At 41.9% G+C, this 18922-nt stretch overlaps 1 protein-coding gene across 1 annotated transcript in view; it reads left to right on the plus strand.

Annotated features, from left to right (window-relative positions):
• The window catches only part of LOC115200971 (calpain-15-like), a 78841-nt gene that overhangs the window by 58891 nt on the left and 1028 nt on the right, over positions 1–18922 (plus strand). Inside the window, exons 4-11 of the mRNA XM_029764136.1 lie at positions 3067–3250; positions 5009–5232; positions 7502–7627; positions 7903–8055; positions 12777–12938; positions 13050–13282; positions 13941–14104; positions 14415–14593. Coding sequence (XP_029619996.1) covers positions 3067–3250; positions 5009–5232; positions 7502–7627; positions 7903–8055; positions 12777–12938; positions 13050–13282; positions 13941–14104; positions 14415–14593 — 1425 coding nt within the window. The remainder of the gene's footprint in view (positions 1–3066; positions 3251–5008; positions 5233–7501; positions 7628–7902; positions 8056–12776; positions 12939–13049; positions 13283–13940; positions 14105–14414; positions 14594–18922) is intronic.

The following is an 18922-nucleotide window of genomic DNA, read 5'->3' on the forward strand; positions in this document are numbered from 1 at the left end:
TATACATCATGTGACTGTGTTGTCAGATATATCTACTGTAAATCACTTCCAGATATGCTACTTATTTTACTTTTTTAACATGCAGAGAAATAAACCACATCCATGTTCTCCTTTTGGTAGGTATATTCATTATTAAACATGCAATGAACTACACGAGGGGAAAAGTACACTGTGTATTCAGCACCACGGACTGAACTCTTGTTAACGGTATGCACAAAAACACAAGAAAAAGAGAGCTCAACATTACATTTAAACTACTCAATCAGTGTGAGGAGTGAAGTCTCTGATGGGCATTGACTAGAGCAGTGAAGTCAGGTATAGTTTCTGACGTCGCTATGCGCAGGATTGCTGAGAAGTGAGAGTCAGTAAGAGATGATCTGTGCCTTGACTTGTTATATTTCATCACTGAAAATGTCTGTTCACATACATAGGTTGACCCAAACAGTACAAACATCTTCTGAGCATGACTGCTAACCTTTGGAAAGTTTTGTTTATCAAGAGATGCATAGAACCTCGTCAGTGACATTGTTTTGAATAGTTCTCCAATCACTGCATCAGACTGAAGATCGTTAAGCTCAAGTTGCAGGTCAGTGGGAGCGTTATCCACGTTGAAGGTGAAAGGAGAGGAAACCAACAGCATGTCATTTCCCAACACTTTGAAATCCTCAAAATGATGAGAAAACTCACCGTTCAAAGCACGCAGCAGCGATGTATACTTCTCCCGCTGGTCATCTGATAGAGAACAGACTAGTAGTGTCGGAAGGTGGGTGTGATTGTTGACTTCTACTTGGCGGAAAAGGAGGAGTAATTTTCCCTTGAAGGCTTTGACAAGGCTGTACATCTGTACAGCCCTTCCCTTGTAGTTTGGAATTCAGTTCATTCGTGAGGGCCATGATATCCATGGTGATGGCAAAATCAGCCAACCATTCTTTATCTTGCAGTTGAGGGAAATCCACATATATTCATTTCATTAGCAAAAATTCAGCAATCTCCGACTTCAGGTCCCACGCCTTTTTAAACACCTTCCCCAAACTCAGCCATCTCATGTTTGTGTGGTAGGGGAGATCTGCATGACCCGACTCTGTCTCTTCCAACAGTGAGACAAACTGCCTGTGGTTTAAATATTTTGCTCTTATGGAGTTTACCACTTTAGTGACCGTAACCACAACATGGCTCATTTTCAGAACACATTTACAGAGCACCTCCTGATGAATAATGCAATGCAGGAAAATAATGGCTCAGCTCAGCTACTTGATCTTGTGTCCTTTTCAAAGGGCCAATGTTTTTTCCTGTCAAGTTTGGGCACCCATCAGTGGTCACACTGGATAACTTGTCAAAACTCAGTCCCAGCTTTGCCACACACTTATTAACCTCCTCCAATAAATCTTTCCCTGTGGTTGTGTTCTTCATTGACTGCACTGAAGCAAGATCCTGTGTAATTTCAAAGTCTGGGGTTATGCCTCGTAAGAATATCAACAACTGTGCCTTGTCACGTGCATCACTGCTCTCATCCAGGGCCGAGGAGAAATAGGTGAAATCCTTTACCTTGTCTTTCAACTGTTGTTCCATATCCTCTGCGATGTCCTCAACACGCCGTGTTACTGTTCGTCTTGACAGGGAAACATTTTCAAACAGCTCTTTCTTGTCGGGGCAAAGTATTGCTGCAGAATCAATTAAACATTCTTTAATGAATTCGCCCTCAGCGAATGGCTTGCTATGTTTAGCAATTTTGTGGGACAGCACATAGCTAGGTCTCGCAATTCCGTCGTTTGCTGAATGCAGTTTTGTGAAAAGTCCTTGCTGCTTTTGCAACTGATAAAGAAACTCTTCCGATGCACTTGCCCTCTGCTTAGAATACATAATCCTATATTTCTCTGCATGCTTCGTCTGGAAGTGTCGGGACAAGTTGTAGTCTTTCAAGACAGCGATGCTCTCTTTGCACACTAAGCACACAGCTTTCCCTGATGCCTCAATAAATAAACGTTTCAATGTCCACTCTTGCTGGAACACCCTACAATCATTGTCTACTTTCCTTTTCTTTGAAATCTTTGAAAAACAAATTTTTGCTCTATTTCTAGCTAGATACTATTTGTAACCGTGACGTGTGTGTCAGCCTGTCAGTCACTGGCTGTCCTCGTGCAGTTGTTGTCATTTACACATGCCTTCAAAATAAATGTCACACAAGCGGTGGGAGTTAAATCATTACACAAAGGCGAGTACTCATTGGGCTTTTAATTTTAATAACAAATACGTTTTAAAAAACTTTACTATCACAAATTCTTTGTGTGATCTGAGCTTGATTCCGCGGGCCGCATTGAATCAGGTCGCGGGCCGGCCGGCCTTTGCCCAGGCCTGCTCTAGAGTCTGCTTCCTCAGAATGTTGTCTTCCGACATGTAGCGTTTTTTTCTGGCTGTTGTTGCCTCCACTTGCCCTTTACAGTTGCTGTTAAGTCCACCATCAGTACCACATGACTAGACCATAAAAGGTCAGTGGTTCTGTCACGGCAGGACTCAGGGAAGGTGATGTACAGAAGCTATGACCAGCTTACCTCCACTACAAATTTCTATGAATACAATTAGCAGAATTACTTGTTATTTATGAACTTTCTAACTGATTAATTTAATAATTGAATGACTGACTGATTGATTGATTGATAGTAGGGCTGGGAATTTGCCAGGAACCTCGCCATATGATATTATCACGACATGATATGCATTGCGATTGTATACATTCTGATTTATATATGTACTGCAAACATATTGCTCACTATATATTTGCTGCAGAGGGACCATAGAGAGCCATGAGAAAATTAGTTTTGACCAGTCATGAAAAGAAAAGTGCTGAAAACATGTTGGCTCACCATTTGAGAAGAAGATGGAGAACCAGCTATAGAAGGAGAAATATTTGAGTTTTGGCGCAGGTACAGCCGACTAGTGCTTTTTAACATTAAATGGAGTCATAGAATCGATTTATAATATCGGAAAAAAATATATTGCGATACTGTATAGATTTTTTTCCCCCATCACCTAGTTAATTGACTGTCTATCTTATTGCCCGCCCTGTAGGTTCCTTAGTGCATTGGCGGTGCTAGCAGAGCGTCCAGAGCTGGTGGAAAGGGTGATGATCACCAGGGGCATCTGCCAGGAGGGGGCTTACCAGGTCAGGCTGTGTAAGGATGGTACCTGGATCACCGTCCTAGTGGACGACATGCTGCCCTGCGACGAGTATGGATACCTGCTCTTCTCCCAGGTGAGGCCGGGGGGGGGACACCACACCACACACACATACGTATGGATATAGTATGCACGCAGACACACTGTATACACACACATAACTATATCTAGTCTAGTCACTCACTCTCTCTGTCTCTCTCAAACTCGCATACATTCATGTGTATACACAGTATACACAATACTCACACAAACAAATGATCATGCAGTGAATTGTCATGCAGTGACTATAGCAACCTAATACTTTTATGGTTGAGTGAAAACATACACACACACACACACAGATTTTCAAACACTGTCATTAGTCATACACACGCACACTGTTATGCAGTGAATATAGCAACCTGATATTCCAACTGGTGAGTAAACACACACACACGCACACACTCATTCAGTTCATTCCAAGGTTTTCAAATATCAGCTGTGGTGGAGACAGAGGTTCTCAGAATTGTCATAGAGGAAATAATGAAAAGAGGGGAAACCCTACCTCTTCAAAGAGTATCTTAAATAATCCCACGGCACCCCCCTCGTAAACTAATACTCGCACTTTACTTTTTTCCCCCTTACTTGCTCTGACTTTGCTGATAGTACGTAATTATTTCTTCAATAAAGTGGCTACGCTACCGTTCAAAAGTTTGGGGTCACTAAGAAATGTCCTTGTATTTGAAAGAAAAACACTTTTTTTTGTCCATTAAAATAAAATAAAATTGATCAGAAATACAGTGTAGACATTGTTAATGTTGTAAATTACTATTGTAGCTGGAAACGGCTGATTTCTTATGGAATATCTACATAGGCGTTTTATTGCTTCTTTAATCAGTTTTATTGCTTCTTTAATCAGAACAACAGTTTTCAGCTGTGCTAACATAATTGCGATAGGGTTTTCTAATGATCAATTAGCCTTTTTAAAATGCTAAACTTGGATTAGCTAACACAACGTGCCATTGGAACACATGAGTGTCTGGTTGCTGATAATGGGCCTCTGTACGCCTATGTAGATATTCCATAACAAATCAGCCGTGTCCAGCTACAATAGTCATTTACAACATTAACAATGTCTACACTGTATTTCTGATACATTTTATGTTATTTTAATGGACAATTTTTTTAGCTTTTCTTTCAATAACAAGGGTATTTCTAAGTGACCCCAAACTTTTGAACGATAGTGTATGACTGAGCTTGATGGGATAACCACCTATCAATCTTAAAATGAATGCACTCTGGATAGGAGCGTCTGCTAAATGACTAAAATGTAAATGTAGGGGCACTTAATTAACCAAAAGCACTGAAAGTCTTATTATTGTTATTGGAGAAGATCTGTATTTAATTACATTTTAACAGTTTTTCAGGACCTAAGGCTACAAAAATGAAATAGTCCTTCACTGCTTTTGTGAACTCTGAATGTTTTCTTCCCTGTATGTTCATTCATTACGCATAAATTTGACCTCTTCCCTTTCTTTCTTTCTTTCTCTCTTTCTCTCGCTCGCTCTCTCTCTATCCCCTTCCCACCCTTTCTCCATCCTACTCTCTCCTTCTATCCCAATCCTTCCTTCTATCTATCCTTCTCTCTCTCCCTCTCTTGCTCTCTCTGTTTCTCTCTCTCTCCCTCTATCTTCTCTCTCCTTCCGTCTATCCTACTGTTCTGTCCCTCCCTTTCTCCATCATGCACTTCCCTCTATCCCCTTCACTACCTTTCTCCCTCCCTTTCTCCACCCTCCCTCTATCACCTTACTTTCTCCATCCCCCTTCCCTCCCTCCTTTCTCTCTCCCTTCCCAGGCCCAGCGTAAGCAACTCTGGGTGGCCCTGATAGAGAAGGCCCTTGCCAAGCTCCACGGCTCCTACTTTGCCCTGCAGGCAGGGCGCGCCATCGAGGGCCTGGCCACGCTGACAGGGGCACCGTGCGACTCCCTCATGCTGCAGGTCAGCTCCACCAACCCCCGTGAGGAGCCCATCGACACGGACCTCATCTGGGCCAAGATGCTCAGTTCCAAGGAGGCCGGGTGAGTTGAATAGAGGAGATTTGTCTTTGGAGAAAGTCAATAATTCTCTGAGATGTATCATGATGTGCAGAAATGGGACAAGGAAAGAAGTAATTACTCGGAACTCATCATGGGGGGGCTGCAGTGGCTCGTGTGTCTGTGTACCCATATCTGTACTCCCCCTCATGGAGAGAAAAATTATGCCGTTTTAAAGCAAATTTCCTGAAATTCTACACATTTTGCCATAGGATGGAGGCAAATGTTTGCAGCTTTTTTATGTAACTGATTATCAATGACACTACACATCCAAGTGTATCTGACCAAATTATGAAAGATAAGCATTGTACTTTTGAATTCCGTAAAGTGAGTGTGGAAGAGGTGAACAAATGATTGTTATTATCAACAATGACAAGACACAGGGGTCTGACAACCTGGATTGAAAATTATAAGGGATAATAGTTGACGAAATTGCCACTCCTATTTTCCATATCTTCAATTTAAGCCTAATAGAAAGTGTGTGCCCTCAGGCCTGGAGGGAAGCAAAAGTCATTCCGCTACCCAAGAATAGTAAAGCCCCCTTTACTGGCTCAAATAGTGGACCAATCAGTTACCAGTAGGGAAGGACGTTCAAAAAGCACAGCACTTAGACAAATGACTGATGATTGGCTTAGAGAAATTGATGATAAAAAGATTGTCAGGGCAGTTTTGTTAGACTTAGTCTACTGGAACTTAGATCGTAGACTTAGATCGTAGTCTGCTGCTGAAAAAAACGTATGTATTATGGCTTTACACCCTCTGCTATTTTGTGGATAAAGAGTTACCTGTCTAACAGAACACAGAGGGTGTTCTTTAATGGAAGCCTCTACAATATAATCCAAGGTAGAATCAGGAATTCCCCAGGGCAGCTGTCTAGGCCCCCTACTTTTTTCAATCTTAACTAACGATATGCCTTGAGTAAAGCCTTTGAGTAAAGCTTTGAGTAAAGCCAGTGTGTCTATGTGTGCGGATGACTCAACACTACACGTCAGCTTCTACAGCGACTGAAATTACTGCAATGGGTGGGAAAGAATAAGTTAGTCCTAAATATTTCAAACACTAAAGCGTTGTATTTGGGACAAATCATTCACTAAACCCTAAACCTCAACTAAATATTGTAAAGAATAATGTGGAAATTGAGCAAGTTGAGGTGACTAAACTGCTTGGTGTCAAAACATATTGATACAACAGTAGCTATGATGGGGAGAAGTCGGTCCATAGGGAGAAGTCTGTCCATAATAAAGCACTGCTCTGCCTTCTTAACAACACTATCAACAAGACAGGTCCTACAGGCCCTAGTTTTGTTGCACCTGGACTACTGTTCAGTCGTGTGATCATTGGCTCAGAACAGGGCAGCCCGGCTGGCCCTTAAAAGTACACGGGGAGCTAACATTAATGATATGCATGTCAATCTCTCATGGCTCAAAGTGGAAGAGAGATTGACTTCATCACTACTTGTTTTTTTAAGAAGTGTTGACAAGCTGAATGTACCGAGCTGTCTGTTTAAACTACTAACACACGGCTCGGACACCCATGCCCCACAGAAAATGCCAACAGAGGTCTCTTTATCAGACTATGGGAGGCGCACAGTACTACATAGAGCCATGACTACATGGAACTCTATTCCACATCAGGTAACTGATGCAAGCAGTAGAATCAGATAAAAAAAACAGGAAAAAATACACCTGAAGAGACACACAAAGGTACAGACACACGCATACGCACACAACTGCTAGCACACGCACTTTACACACACGTACATTGTAATATTGTTGTATGGTGGTATTATACATTTTGTATTGTAGATATGTAGTGGTGTAATAATGTTATATGATGTACTGTTTTATCTTCTGTTTCATATGTAATGTAAGTGCCTTAATGTGTTTGCACCCCAGGAAGAGTAAGTGCTGCCTTGGCAACAGCTAATGGGGATCCCTAATAAATACGAAATAAAATACAAATGGGCCCCAAGCCGGTCGGTGTTTTATTGGTCCGCGTGCCTATAAAAGAGTTGCCCATCCCTGGTCTCGGTCAATAACAAATCATTCATTTGAAAAGACATGTAGAGGCTTATTGAATGGGCCCTGATTAAGCTTACTCCTTGACTAACAAGCATGTTCAATGGAGAATCCTTTTTTAGTCCAAGAGTAGGCTTATATCTGGGTCCACTTTGGCAACTGCCCCGAGTTTAAGGTGATGGAAATGGACTCTAACTTCTTCTAATGCGTCTCTATCTATGTTGTGTGGTGGATAGGTTTCTGATGGGGGCATCATGCGGAGGAGGGAACATGAAGGTGGATGATGTGGTGTATGAGTCGTTGGGCCTCCGCCCTCGCCATGCCTACTCTATCCTGGACGTACGGGACGTACAGGGCTACAGGTAAGAGCTGATTGGGTTATTAGTGGGACGGGGTGTGGCTAATTGGTCACACGTGATAAAGGGGTGTGGCTAATACGTTATTGTTGAAAAGGGCCATGTATCTTTCTTTTTCGGGAAATCCCGTCAGTTATCCTTTACGTTTTTATCTATTTTTATTTATTTAGTTGTAAGAACCTTACCAAACCCTGATAAGAGTCCTTCCGTCCTTCCCAATTGCTTTTAATTAATCCTTTTAATTGCTTCAGCTAATGACATGCTCTCTCTCTCCCTCTCAGACTTCTGCGGTTGAGGAACCCGTGGGGTCGCTTCTCGTGGAACGGCAGCTGGTCAGACGAGTGGCCTGATTGGCCGCAGCTCCTCCGCCACGAGCTCATGGCCCACGGCAGCAGCGAGGGCGTCTTCTGGATGGAGTATGGAGACTTCATCAAGTAGGTCCCGTCTTAATGTGCCAATCACCCAAGGACCTAGGACTAGGTCAGATATGGGTGACTACGATGTTGGAGACCCACTGGGTGTGCTCTCACTAAAACCAACAAGTGCCATTAACAAGAGTCAATTAGATGGTATTTCAGGTAATTGACTAATTGGTAGTTAATTAGCTGACTCAGCAGATAATCATCAGTGTGTAAGACTTAAACTGAGAGGCACTGACCCACTTCTGTCCTGCTTGCCTTGTTAATGCCAAGTGTTTTTGTTTTATTTGGTTGGTTGATTCGTTTTTTTGGTGTGGTTGCTAGCTTGTTGAGTAGCATGAGTTAAACTTAACGTGCCTGGCAGTCCAATAAGTGAATGCTAGGCTGTGAATCAGACTCTGAGAGTGCATTGCAACAAGGATGCACCTCCCTTCCTGACTGTCAGCTTGTTTTGCTTTCTGTCAATTAAGTGAACGTTGCAATGTAGGGTACAAGGCCCAATGCTCTGTGCAGACTGTCTGTCTGCCTGTCTTTGTTAAATCCATCTTCTCCGTCAATTAAATGAGCAATAGAATCTAGAGTCTGTCTGTCTATATACTGTATCTGAAAGAAGAGAGAGAGAACCCAGTAACTCTGCTCAGCATACAGCAAGGTAAAGAGTACTTGACAGACAAATAAATGGTAGATAAGCAAGGTGAAGTCCTCGCAGCGTTTAACTCAATGAGTCCCACCTCGACCCCGGCGCAATTTGGACTTCTAACCCCTTTTAAACACATTGTACCACTGGATTCGTCTTTTTCTTCTGCGTCCGTTGGTACCAATCATTCGTCTGTGTGATTAACGGGAGCTGAGGTAGATAAGTGTTTGTGAGACGAGGGCGGATCCCAAAGGGCCCCAGGCTGGGTCTTTTTACAAAAAAGTCTGTAGAGTCCGAATCATTTGAGCTAGAAACTTTTACAAGCCATATATGAAAAGCTGAGACTCTCACGAACACGCACATGTAACATGACGCTCACAAGCTACACAAAAGTAATTTGAAGGTAAGGGGTTCTTCAACATAGAAGATAACAGGAAATCCAAGGACAAAATCAAATCAAATTTTATTGGTCACATGCACATATTTAGCAGATGTTATTGTGGGTGTAGCGAAATGCTTGTGTTCCTAGCTCCATAGACTCTATAATACTGTAATAAACACACATAGTTGCTGTCACAAACTCCAAACTCTGCACAGTTGTCACTGACTAGTTGGATATTAATTTCCCACTGAGCAAACAGTTTCTGTACTTACAGCATTCATATAAATTCATTTTTATCAGGGATGTGCTTTGTCAATAAAATTCATCAATGAACTGTTCAAGTGAAATTGTTTTGTGTTTTACTTGGCCCTGGTCATGAAAAGAAAATGATAAAACATTTAATTGTCAGGCTAAATTTATTTTATTATTATTTTATTTCACCTTTATTTAACCAGATAGGCTAAGTTCTCATTTGCAACTGCGACCTGGCCAAGATAAAGCAAAGCAGTTTGACACATACAACAACACAGAGTTACACATGGAATAAACAAACATACAATCAATAATACAGTAGAAAAATCTATATACAGCATGTGCAAATGAGGGTATGATAAGAGAGGTAAATATACAGTTGAAGTCGGAAGTTTACATACACCTTAGCCAACTACATTTCATCTCAGTTTTTCACAAATCCTGGCATTTAATCCAAGTAAAAATTCCCTGTATTAGGTCAGTTAGGATCACCACTTTATTTTAAGAATGTGAAATGTCAGAATAATAGCAGAGAGAATGATTTATTTCAGCTTTTATTTCTTTCATCACATTCCGAGTGGGTCAGAAGTTTACATACACTCAATTAGTACTTGGTAGCATTGCCTTAAAATTGTTTAACTTGCGTCAAACATTTCGGGTAGCCTTCCACAAGCTTCCCACAATAAGTTGGGTGAATTTTGGCCTATTCCTCCAGACAGAGCTGGTGTAACTGAGTCAGGTTTGTAGGCCTCCTTGCTCACATACGTTTTTCCAGTTTTGCCCACAAATGTTCTATAGGTTTGAAGTCAGGGCTTTGTGATGGCCACTCCAATACCTTGACTTTGTTGTCCTTAAGCCATTTTGCCACAACTTTGGAAGTATGCTTGGGGTTATTGTCCATTTGGAAGACCCATTTGCGACCAAGCTTTAACTTCCTGACTGATGTCTCGTGCTGTCGCTTCAATATATCCACATAATTTTCCTCCCTCATGATGCCATCTATTTTGTGAAGTGCACCAGTCCCTACTGCAGCAAAGTACCCCCACAACATGATGCTGCCACCCCCGTGCTTCACGGTTGGGATGGTGTTCTTCGGCTTGCAAGCCTTCCCCTTTTTCCTCCAATCATAACAATGGTCATTATGGCCAAGCAGTTATATTTTTGTTTCATCAGACCAGAGGACATTCCTCCAAGTTGTACGATCTTTGTCCCCGTGTGCAGTTGCAAACCGTAGTCTGGCTTTTTTATGGCGGTTTTGGAGCAGTGGCTTCTTCCTTGCTGAGCGGCCTTTCAGGTTATGTCGAGATAGGACTCGCTTTTTGTACACTTTTTTTCTTCCAGCATCTTCACAGGGTCTTTTGCTGTTGTTCTGGGATTGATTTGCACTTTTTGCACAAAAGTACATTCATCTCTAAGAGACAGAATGCGTCTCCATCCTGAGCGGTATGATGGCTGTGAGGTCCCATGGTGTTTATACTTGCATACTATTGTTTGTACAGATTAACGTGGTACCTTGTGGAGGTCTACAATTTATTTTCTGAGGTCTTGGCTGATTTCTTTTGATTTTCCCATGATGTCAAGCAAAGAGGCACTGAGTTTGAAGGTAGACCTTGAAATACATCCACAGGTACACCTCCAATTGACTCAAATGATGTGAATTAGCCTATCAGAAGCTTCTAAAGACATGACATAATTGTCTGGAATTTTCCAAGCTGTTTAAAGGCACAGTCAACTTAGTGAATGTAAACTTCTAACCCACTGGAATTGTGATACAGTGAGTTATAAGTGAAATAATCTGTCTGTAAACAATTGTTGGTAAAATTACTTGTGTCATGGACAATGTAGATGTCCTAACCGACTTGCCAAAACTATAGTTTGCTATCAAGAAATTTGTGGAGTGGTTGAAAATGAGTTTTAATGACTCCATCCTAAGTGTATGTAAACTTCCGACTTCAACTGTAAGGGCTGGACATGCAGATAAATGAAAACCCGATTTTTGCTGGGCTCTCGGGACTGATAGGATTAACCCTTGTGTTGTCTTAAGGGTAAAAAATTACCCACCACTATGTTTAACAGCAGAGAAAACCCTAAATTATATTTTTTCAACTTGAAATTTGACAACTTTTCCTAGAGTGACCCCAACATTAGAAAAAGTGAAACATTGCCTTTGTTAATGTTTCCATGAAAGCTTTACACCACCAGGGTACAAAGATTGTCTTAGGGTCATTTTTGACCCGGCAGTTATAAAATAATTTACACACCACAAAAACCACAAAGACACACACACACACACACACACACACAGACAATGAGAAATTGAGATTGTGTGTGCTACTGATTGAACTCTGACAAAACTAAAACTTTCTTGTGCACGTGCAGCATCTCCCCTCCATGACCCCACACATGACTCAAGTTCACAGACAAAATAAACAACATTTCAGACAAAATAAATATTTCTTGTTTACTAATGGAGAATGCAGTCAAAGGCTATGATGTTGCAGATGACAGTCCCCCCAGTTCTCTCTTTGCTGAAGCCATGAGTGCACGTTTCAGTGATCAACAGGTCATACATCAGATCTTTTCAGATGTCCAGGAGGAACAAGAGAACAATGATTTAGAAGAGGAGGAGGTATCTCTCTCTATTTTCCTCTTAGTCAGTCATCCGTCTGCTTTTCTTTTTTGTTTTCCCAGAAGAAGTGAGGGATGAGAGGGAAGGAGGTGAAAGAGATTGAAATTTCTCCACATGTGCCCTTGCGCTTACTTTCATCTTTGAAACCAGAGAGAGGGAAAGACACACACCACCACCCCTCATCTTACCAGACGTAGCTGTTTTGTCCTGCCGATGCACGGAAAACCCAGCCAACTGTACATTATCCGTGTCGTCGTTCAGCCACGACTCGGTGAAACGTAAGATATTAAAAAAATGTATGTCCCGTTGGCAGGATAGTCTCGAACAGTTTATTCTCCAGTTTATTCTCCAGTGATTGCACTTTGGCCAATAGAACGGATGGTAGACGCAGGTTACCCACGCACCAATGAATTCTCACAAGGGACCCGGATCTGCGCCCACTGTACCTCCGTCTTTTCTTCATGCGAGTGATTTGGGCCTGGTCCGGGAGAAACAGTATATCCTTTGCATCAGACTCATTAAAGAAAAAATCTTTGTCGCTGTTCTGATGTCCGGAAGCTCTTTTCGGCAATAAGACACGGCAGCAGCAACATTATGTACAAAATAAGCTACAAACAATGCGGGAAAAAAAATCACAAAATAGCACAATTGGTTAGGAGCCAGTAAAACGGCAGCCATCTCCTCCGACGTCATTAACAACAGCGCAATTGGCTTTGAGCGACGAGTGTGTGCATAAGGTTGTAAGATCACGTCCTGGTCAGGATTGAACTGACTCTGTTACACAGTCAGAGATTCTAATCTTGTCTAACAGTGTATTTTTTTGTTTCTCTCCACAGGTACTTTGACTCGGTGGACATCTGTAAGATCCATTCGGATTGGCAGGAGGTGCGGTTACAGGGCTGTTTCCCCAGCAGAGCCTTTGGTCCTGTTACGGTCACTGCCCTGACCGTGCTGGAGAGGACCGCGCTGGAGTTCGCCCTCTTCCAGGAGGGCAGCAGGTACTCTTGCTCTCTCTACTCTCTCTTTCTTTCTCGACAGGCACCTGTTGGAATGAAAAAAAAAAATACATATTTTAAACTTCTGAATTTCTATTTCCCTCCTTCCTCTAGGCGGTCAGACACAGCAGACAGCCACCTGTTGGACCTGTGTATCATGGTGTTCAGAGCATCGTTTGGCAGTGGTAACAAGTTGACCCTGGGCCGGCTGCTGGCCCACAGCAAGCGGGCCGTTAAGAAGTTTGTGGGCTGTGAAGTGATGTTGGAGCCGGGCGAGTACGCCATGGTGTGCTGCGCCTTTAACCACTGGCAGATGAACTTCAGCGGAGTGGGGCTGCCCACACCAGGTACGCACACATACATACATACATACATACATACATACATACATACATACATACATACATACATACATACATACATACATACATACATACATACATACATACATACATACATACATACATACATACATACATACAGTATATCCCTCTACAGATTAGCATGAATGGATGGTGGAGGAGTACTGCCCACACCAGGTACACATACATACATACATACATACATACATACATACATACATACATACATACATACATACATACATACATACATACATACATACATACATACATACAGTATATCCCTCTACAGATTAGCATGAATGGATGGTGGAGGAGTACTGCCCACACTAGGTTCACACAAGCTAACACACACACCCAAATTTGTGTTCTCGTATACATTTCCATGTTCACAAACATTCACACACACATATTCAAAAACAACAAAGACATTCCGAACCGGCAAAGCATTCAATAGGGAGAATATGCCTATGGACTATTCATCTATTATAGACTCCCAAGGACCATGTATTGTCAAAAACTAGCTATGTTGTCTATTCCATAAGTGCTAATGCTTACACCTTTAGTTAACCTGCTAGCTTGTGGATTGAACCTAGCCAATCACAATGGAAACAAAATGGAATCTTCTCTTGTCTTCTTTTAGTGTCGAGCCCCACAAGTGCACGGCGTCCCAGCCAAGACTTCCCAGGGTACATTCTGGCCATCTACAGCTCCCGTCAGGTGATGGTGGAGCAGGTGGAGGCCACCGCTACCACGCTGGCCGACGCCATCATCCTACTGACCGAGAACAAGGGAGAGAGACACGAGGTGAGGAGGGTGTAGCGTACACCACACACTCTGTAACAGACACACACTTGCACAGCGACGGCAAAGAGAGCATTTCACTACTGGAGACAAAACACATCCAGTTATAGAAATCAGAAACTGGCATTACCTAAACATAGTAGGTAGATTGAATAGAGAGAGACTGTGTCACAGGCATATGTGGAACTCAAATGGCATCTTATGTATGTACTATTTACAATGTATTTGTGTCTGTCTGTTTGTGTTTCTGTCCGTATCTTTGTTTCTGTCTGTCTGCATTTTTTTGTGTGTCTGTCTCTGTATGTCTCTGCAGGGTCGCGAGGGCATGACGTGTTACTACCTGACCCACGGCTGGGCTGGACTGATCGTGGTGGTGGAGAACCGCCACCCCAAGTACTACCTCCACGTGTCATGTGACTGTACAGACAGCTTCAATGTAGTGTCCACCCGCGGCAGCCTCAAGACCATCGACAGTGTACCGCCTCTACACAGGTACTACTGTACACCACGCAGTACATTGTTTATATAGGCATTTTTAGAATGTAAGCTTACACAGGTGCTAGTAGGCAGAGATGGGACCAAGTCACGATTTTTCGAGTCACAAGCAAGTCTCAAGTCACAAGGTCCAAGTTTCAAGTCGAGTCCCAAGTACAACCGGTCCAGTCTCGAGTCAAGTCCAAGTCGTGCATTCTAAAATCGAGTCTAGTCACAAGTTTTTTCAAGTCAAGTTAAAAAAACTATAGGCTACAGGCAATAACTTATTCAACTACAAATCTTTGTCTATGTATTGAGGCTACCAGACGGCCCTTTTCATTATTTTGTCTACATCACATTTTGATTATATAATAATACATTTTAACAACAAATTCAAAATGCAAGCATCGTAAGTAAATGATCAATTTCAAGCAATTTTGACATACCAAAAGATCAGTAGGCCTAGGCTAGTAATTGTTGCTTGATGCCCCATGGCTGGTGAACTAGCAAAGTAAACAGTTCATATTCTTGATCACCAAACAATTTTTGGAGCTGCATATTCATTTATGGCAATCCTCTCTCCCTATAATTTGATGTTTGCGCTGCATCTGATCCTATAGCTGTACAGCAAATCTGCAATCTGGTCACTAGCTCAGTGGTTTTCACACTTTCTGACCCGCAACCCCCAAAAAGGAGTGGTTCAAAGCTTGCGACCCCCGCACATGTACGAAGGGCGAGCACGCACATAAAATCGCTGCCCAAATGTAGCAGCCATAAACAGTAAAGCATTTTCAAAACGCAAGACAGAGAAAAATAAACTGCGTTTTACACCTGCATTTTGAGCAGAAAGTCATTGATGTTAGCAGTCAATTTCAACTAGGAATGTCATGTCACATTGTCAGTCCAGAGCAAACAGGATCATATACCGGTAGGCCTATGCAGCGGAGGTTGCAGGATCGGATGGAAAGCATGATCTGTCTGTAGCCTTTTTCTTCCTCACAAATATCGCAATTCATTCGCCAGAATGTTACATCTTCATCCCATAAGTATTGAAGGTTGTGCAATGTTTCAGCTAGCCATCTTTAGACATATAGCCAGTACCACCACTGAAGTATATAATTTTAACTCACCCAAACTAGGCCTATCTGAAATATGAAAAGGATCAATGAAATCAGAAGCGTCCCCAAAACATGCGTGCACCAGTTTTCACACAAAAGTTGGCATTTATAAAAAACTAACTTGACGTGAGAATGTGTTTATCCTCCTGCAAACTTCAGACTATGTGTACGCAGTTTCTACTGGTTGAAGTATTGCATTGCAAGAAGGCAAAAAAAGTGTCCTTGTGTAAATGGGGAATATATGATGACACTCTTATTCATAACAAAAGAACACGTAGGACTAGCTAAATTACAAGATTCAATCATTCGTCATTATTGAGAAAAGCAAATCGATTTATCTTTGCATTCTAAAATAATTTGAAATAGGCATATTTCCTATTATTTATTTTATTTCCATGATCATTGCAGAATAAATTCCTCACCTTTTCGGACTGTGATGGTTTCATAGGCTACTCGCAAAATAGCCTTTAGGCACACAAGTTAGGATAGGTTACCATTCGTCCCATCTCCCGTTTGACCCACTTCACATTAGTAAATAGATAAGCTATTTCAAGTAGTCTATTTTGCTCTATGCGATCTGATCCTAAGCGCAGTTTATAGGCTACATATGAGTACTGTAATGTTAATGTTTCTAGCATAAGCAATATTTCATTTATGAACATAATACATATATCATAACCATTGCAGAATAAATTCCTCTCCTTTTCTGGCCATGAGTTTATATTCCCATAGTAGCCATACACCAAATTACCATGCGCATCTCTCAATTAATTGGTACTATTAGTTAGGCTATTATATTTTCAAGTTTTTGCTCTATGCATCCGACAGGGAGCACAGTTTATAACATACAGTAGAATTTAGCAGGTGAACAGACAGTTGATATTTTTCATTGAAGTGTGTAGGCTACCACTGTAAGTAGGTCTACTGTAGTTTTCATTTTTTTCGAGTAGACAATGTTTCAGAATTCGCGGGCAGTGAAGCATATTAAGGTTCGGGAAAAAGTGGATGCAAAACATTATTGCATTCAAACAATCTGTTTACAGGTCCACAACAATTTGCAATTGTTTTTGTCTTTCAGAAACGGTCACTACAAAATAAAACATTCTGCCATGACCTCCAAAGACATTTGATCAAGTTTTCCATTGCTATTTCCTTTAGATACTGTCTTGGTCTAATTCCAATACTTTCAGACTATACACCATAAAAGGTGAATGATGGGCGTTTTCAGGCGGAGTTCTAATGCCCGTTCACGCATGCAGGTCTAATTCATAATGGGTACATGGGTATGTACTGTATGGGGTTCACCAAGTTTATAAATCGGATATTTTTGTGCGTGTGCAGTGTTTTCAGAAATGGTGCACGCGGATATTTAGTGTTAAATGTATGGTTATAAATGAGGCCCCAGGTAGACCTTCTTTCCCGACAGAGATCATTGCGGTGTGGTCGGCATTGTTCACGCTGCGGTTGGGAGCGGGCGGTCAGATCAGACAATTTTGAGATGAAAATATTTTAGTTGTCCTGCAGATTATTTGGAAACAGTCATCTTTCTGCTTTGTATGCATTAGCCTACAGTGAGGGAAACAAGTATTTGACCCCCTGCTGATTTTGTACGTTTTATAATTTTAATGGTAGTTTTATTTGAACAGTGAGAGACAGAATAACAACAAAAAAATCCAGAAAAACACATGTCAAAAATGTTATAAAATGAGTTGCATTTTAATGAGGGAAATAAGTATTTGACCCCTCTGCAAAACATGACTTAGTACTTGGTGGCAAAACCCTTGTTGGCAATCACAGAGGTCAGACGTTTCTTGTAGTTGGCCACCAGGTTTGCACACATCTCAGGAGGGCTTTTGTCCCACTCCTCTTTGCAGATCTTTTCCAAGTCATTAAGGTTTCGAGGCTGACGTTTGGCAACTCGAACCTTCAGCTCCCTCCACAGATTTTCTATGGGATTAACGTCTGGAGACTGGCTATGCCACTCTAGGACCTTAATGTGCTTCTTCTTGAGCCACTCCTTTGTTGCCTTGGCCGTGTGTTTTGGGTCATTGTCATGCTGGAATACCCATCCACGACCCATTTTCAATGCCCTGGCTGAGGGAAGGAGGTTCTCACCCAAGATTTGGCGGTACATGGTCCCGTCCATCGTCCCTTTGATGCAGTGAAGTTGTCCTGTCCCCTTAGCAGAAAAACACCCCCAAAGCATAATGTTTCCACCTCCATGTTTGACGGTGGAGATGGTGTTCTTGGGGTCATAGGCAGCATTCCTCCTCCAAACATGGCGAGTTGAGTTGATGCCAAAGAGCTCTATTTTGGTCTCATCTGACCACAACACTTTCACCCAGTTGTCCTCTGAATCATTCAGATGTTCATTAGCTTCAAACGGGCATGTATATGTGCTTTCTTGAGCAGGGGGACCTTGAGGGCGCTGCAGGATTTCAGTCCTTCACGGCGTAGTGTGTTACCAATTGTTTTCTTGGTGACTATGGTCCCAGCTGCCTTGAGATCATTGACAAGATCCTCCCGTGTAGTTCTGGGCTGATTCCTCACCATTCTCATGATCATTGCAACTCCACGAGGTGAGATCTTGCATGGAGCCCCAGGCCGAGGGATATTGACAGTTCTTTTGTGTTTCTTCCATTTGCGAATAATCGCACCAACTGTTGTCACCTCACCAAGCTGCTTGGCGATGGTCTAAGTAGCCCATTCCAGCCTTGTGTAGGTCTACAATCTTGTCCCTGACATCCTTGGAGAGCTCTTTGTTCTTGGCCATGGTGGAGAATTTGGAATCTGATTGATTGATTGCTTCTGTTGACAGGTGTCTTTTTATACAGGTAACAAACTGAGATTAGGAGCACTCCCTAAGTGCTCCTAATTAGGAGTGCTCCTAATCTCAGTTCGTTACCTGTATAAAAGACACCTGGGAGCCAGAAATCTTTCTGATTGAGAGAGAATCAAATACTTATTTCCCTCAATAAAATGCAAATCAATTTATAACATTTTTGACATGCGTTTTTCTGGATTTTTTGTTGTTATTCTGTCTCTCACTGTTCAAATAAACCTACCATTAAAATTATAGACTGATAATTTCTTTGTCAGTGGGCAAACGTACAAAATCAGCAGGGGATCAAATACTTTTTCCCTCACTGTACCTATTGTATTAAAAGCACATTTTTGTCACATTCACACACCCAGAATTCACTGCTTCACGTTAAGTAGCCTACCTCTC

This window comes from Salmo trutta, chromosome 10 (assembly GCF_901001165.1).
Source record: "Salmo trutta chromosome 10, fSalTru1.1, whole genome shotgun sequence".
Lineage (NCBI taxonomy): Eukaryota > Metazoa > Chordata > Actinopteri > Salmoniformes > Salmonidae > Salmo > Salmo trutta.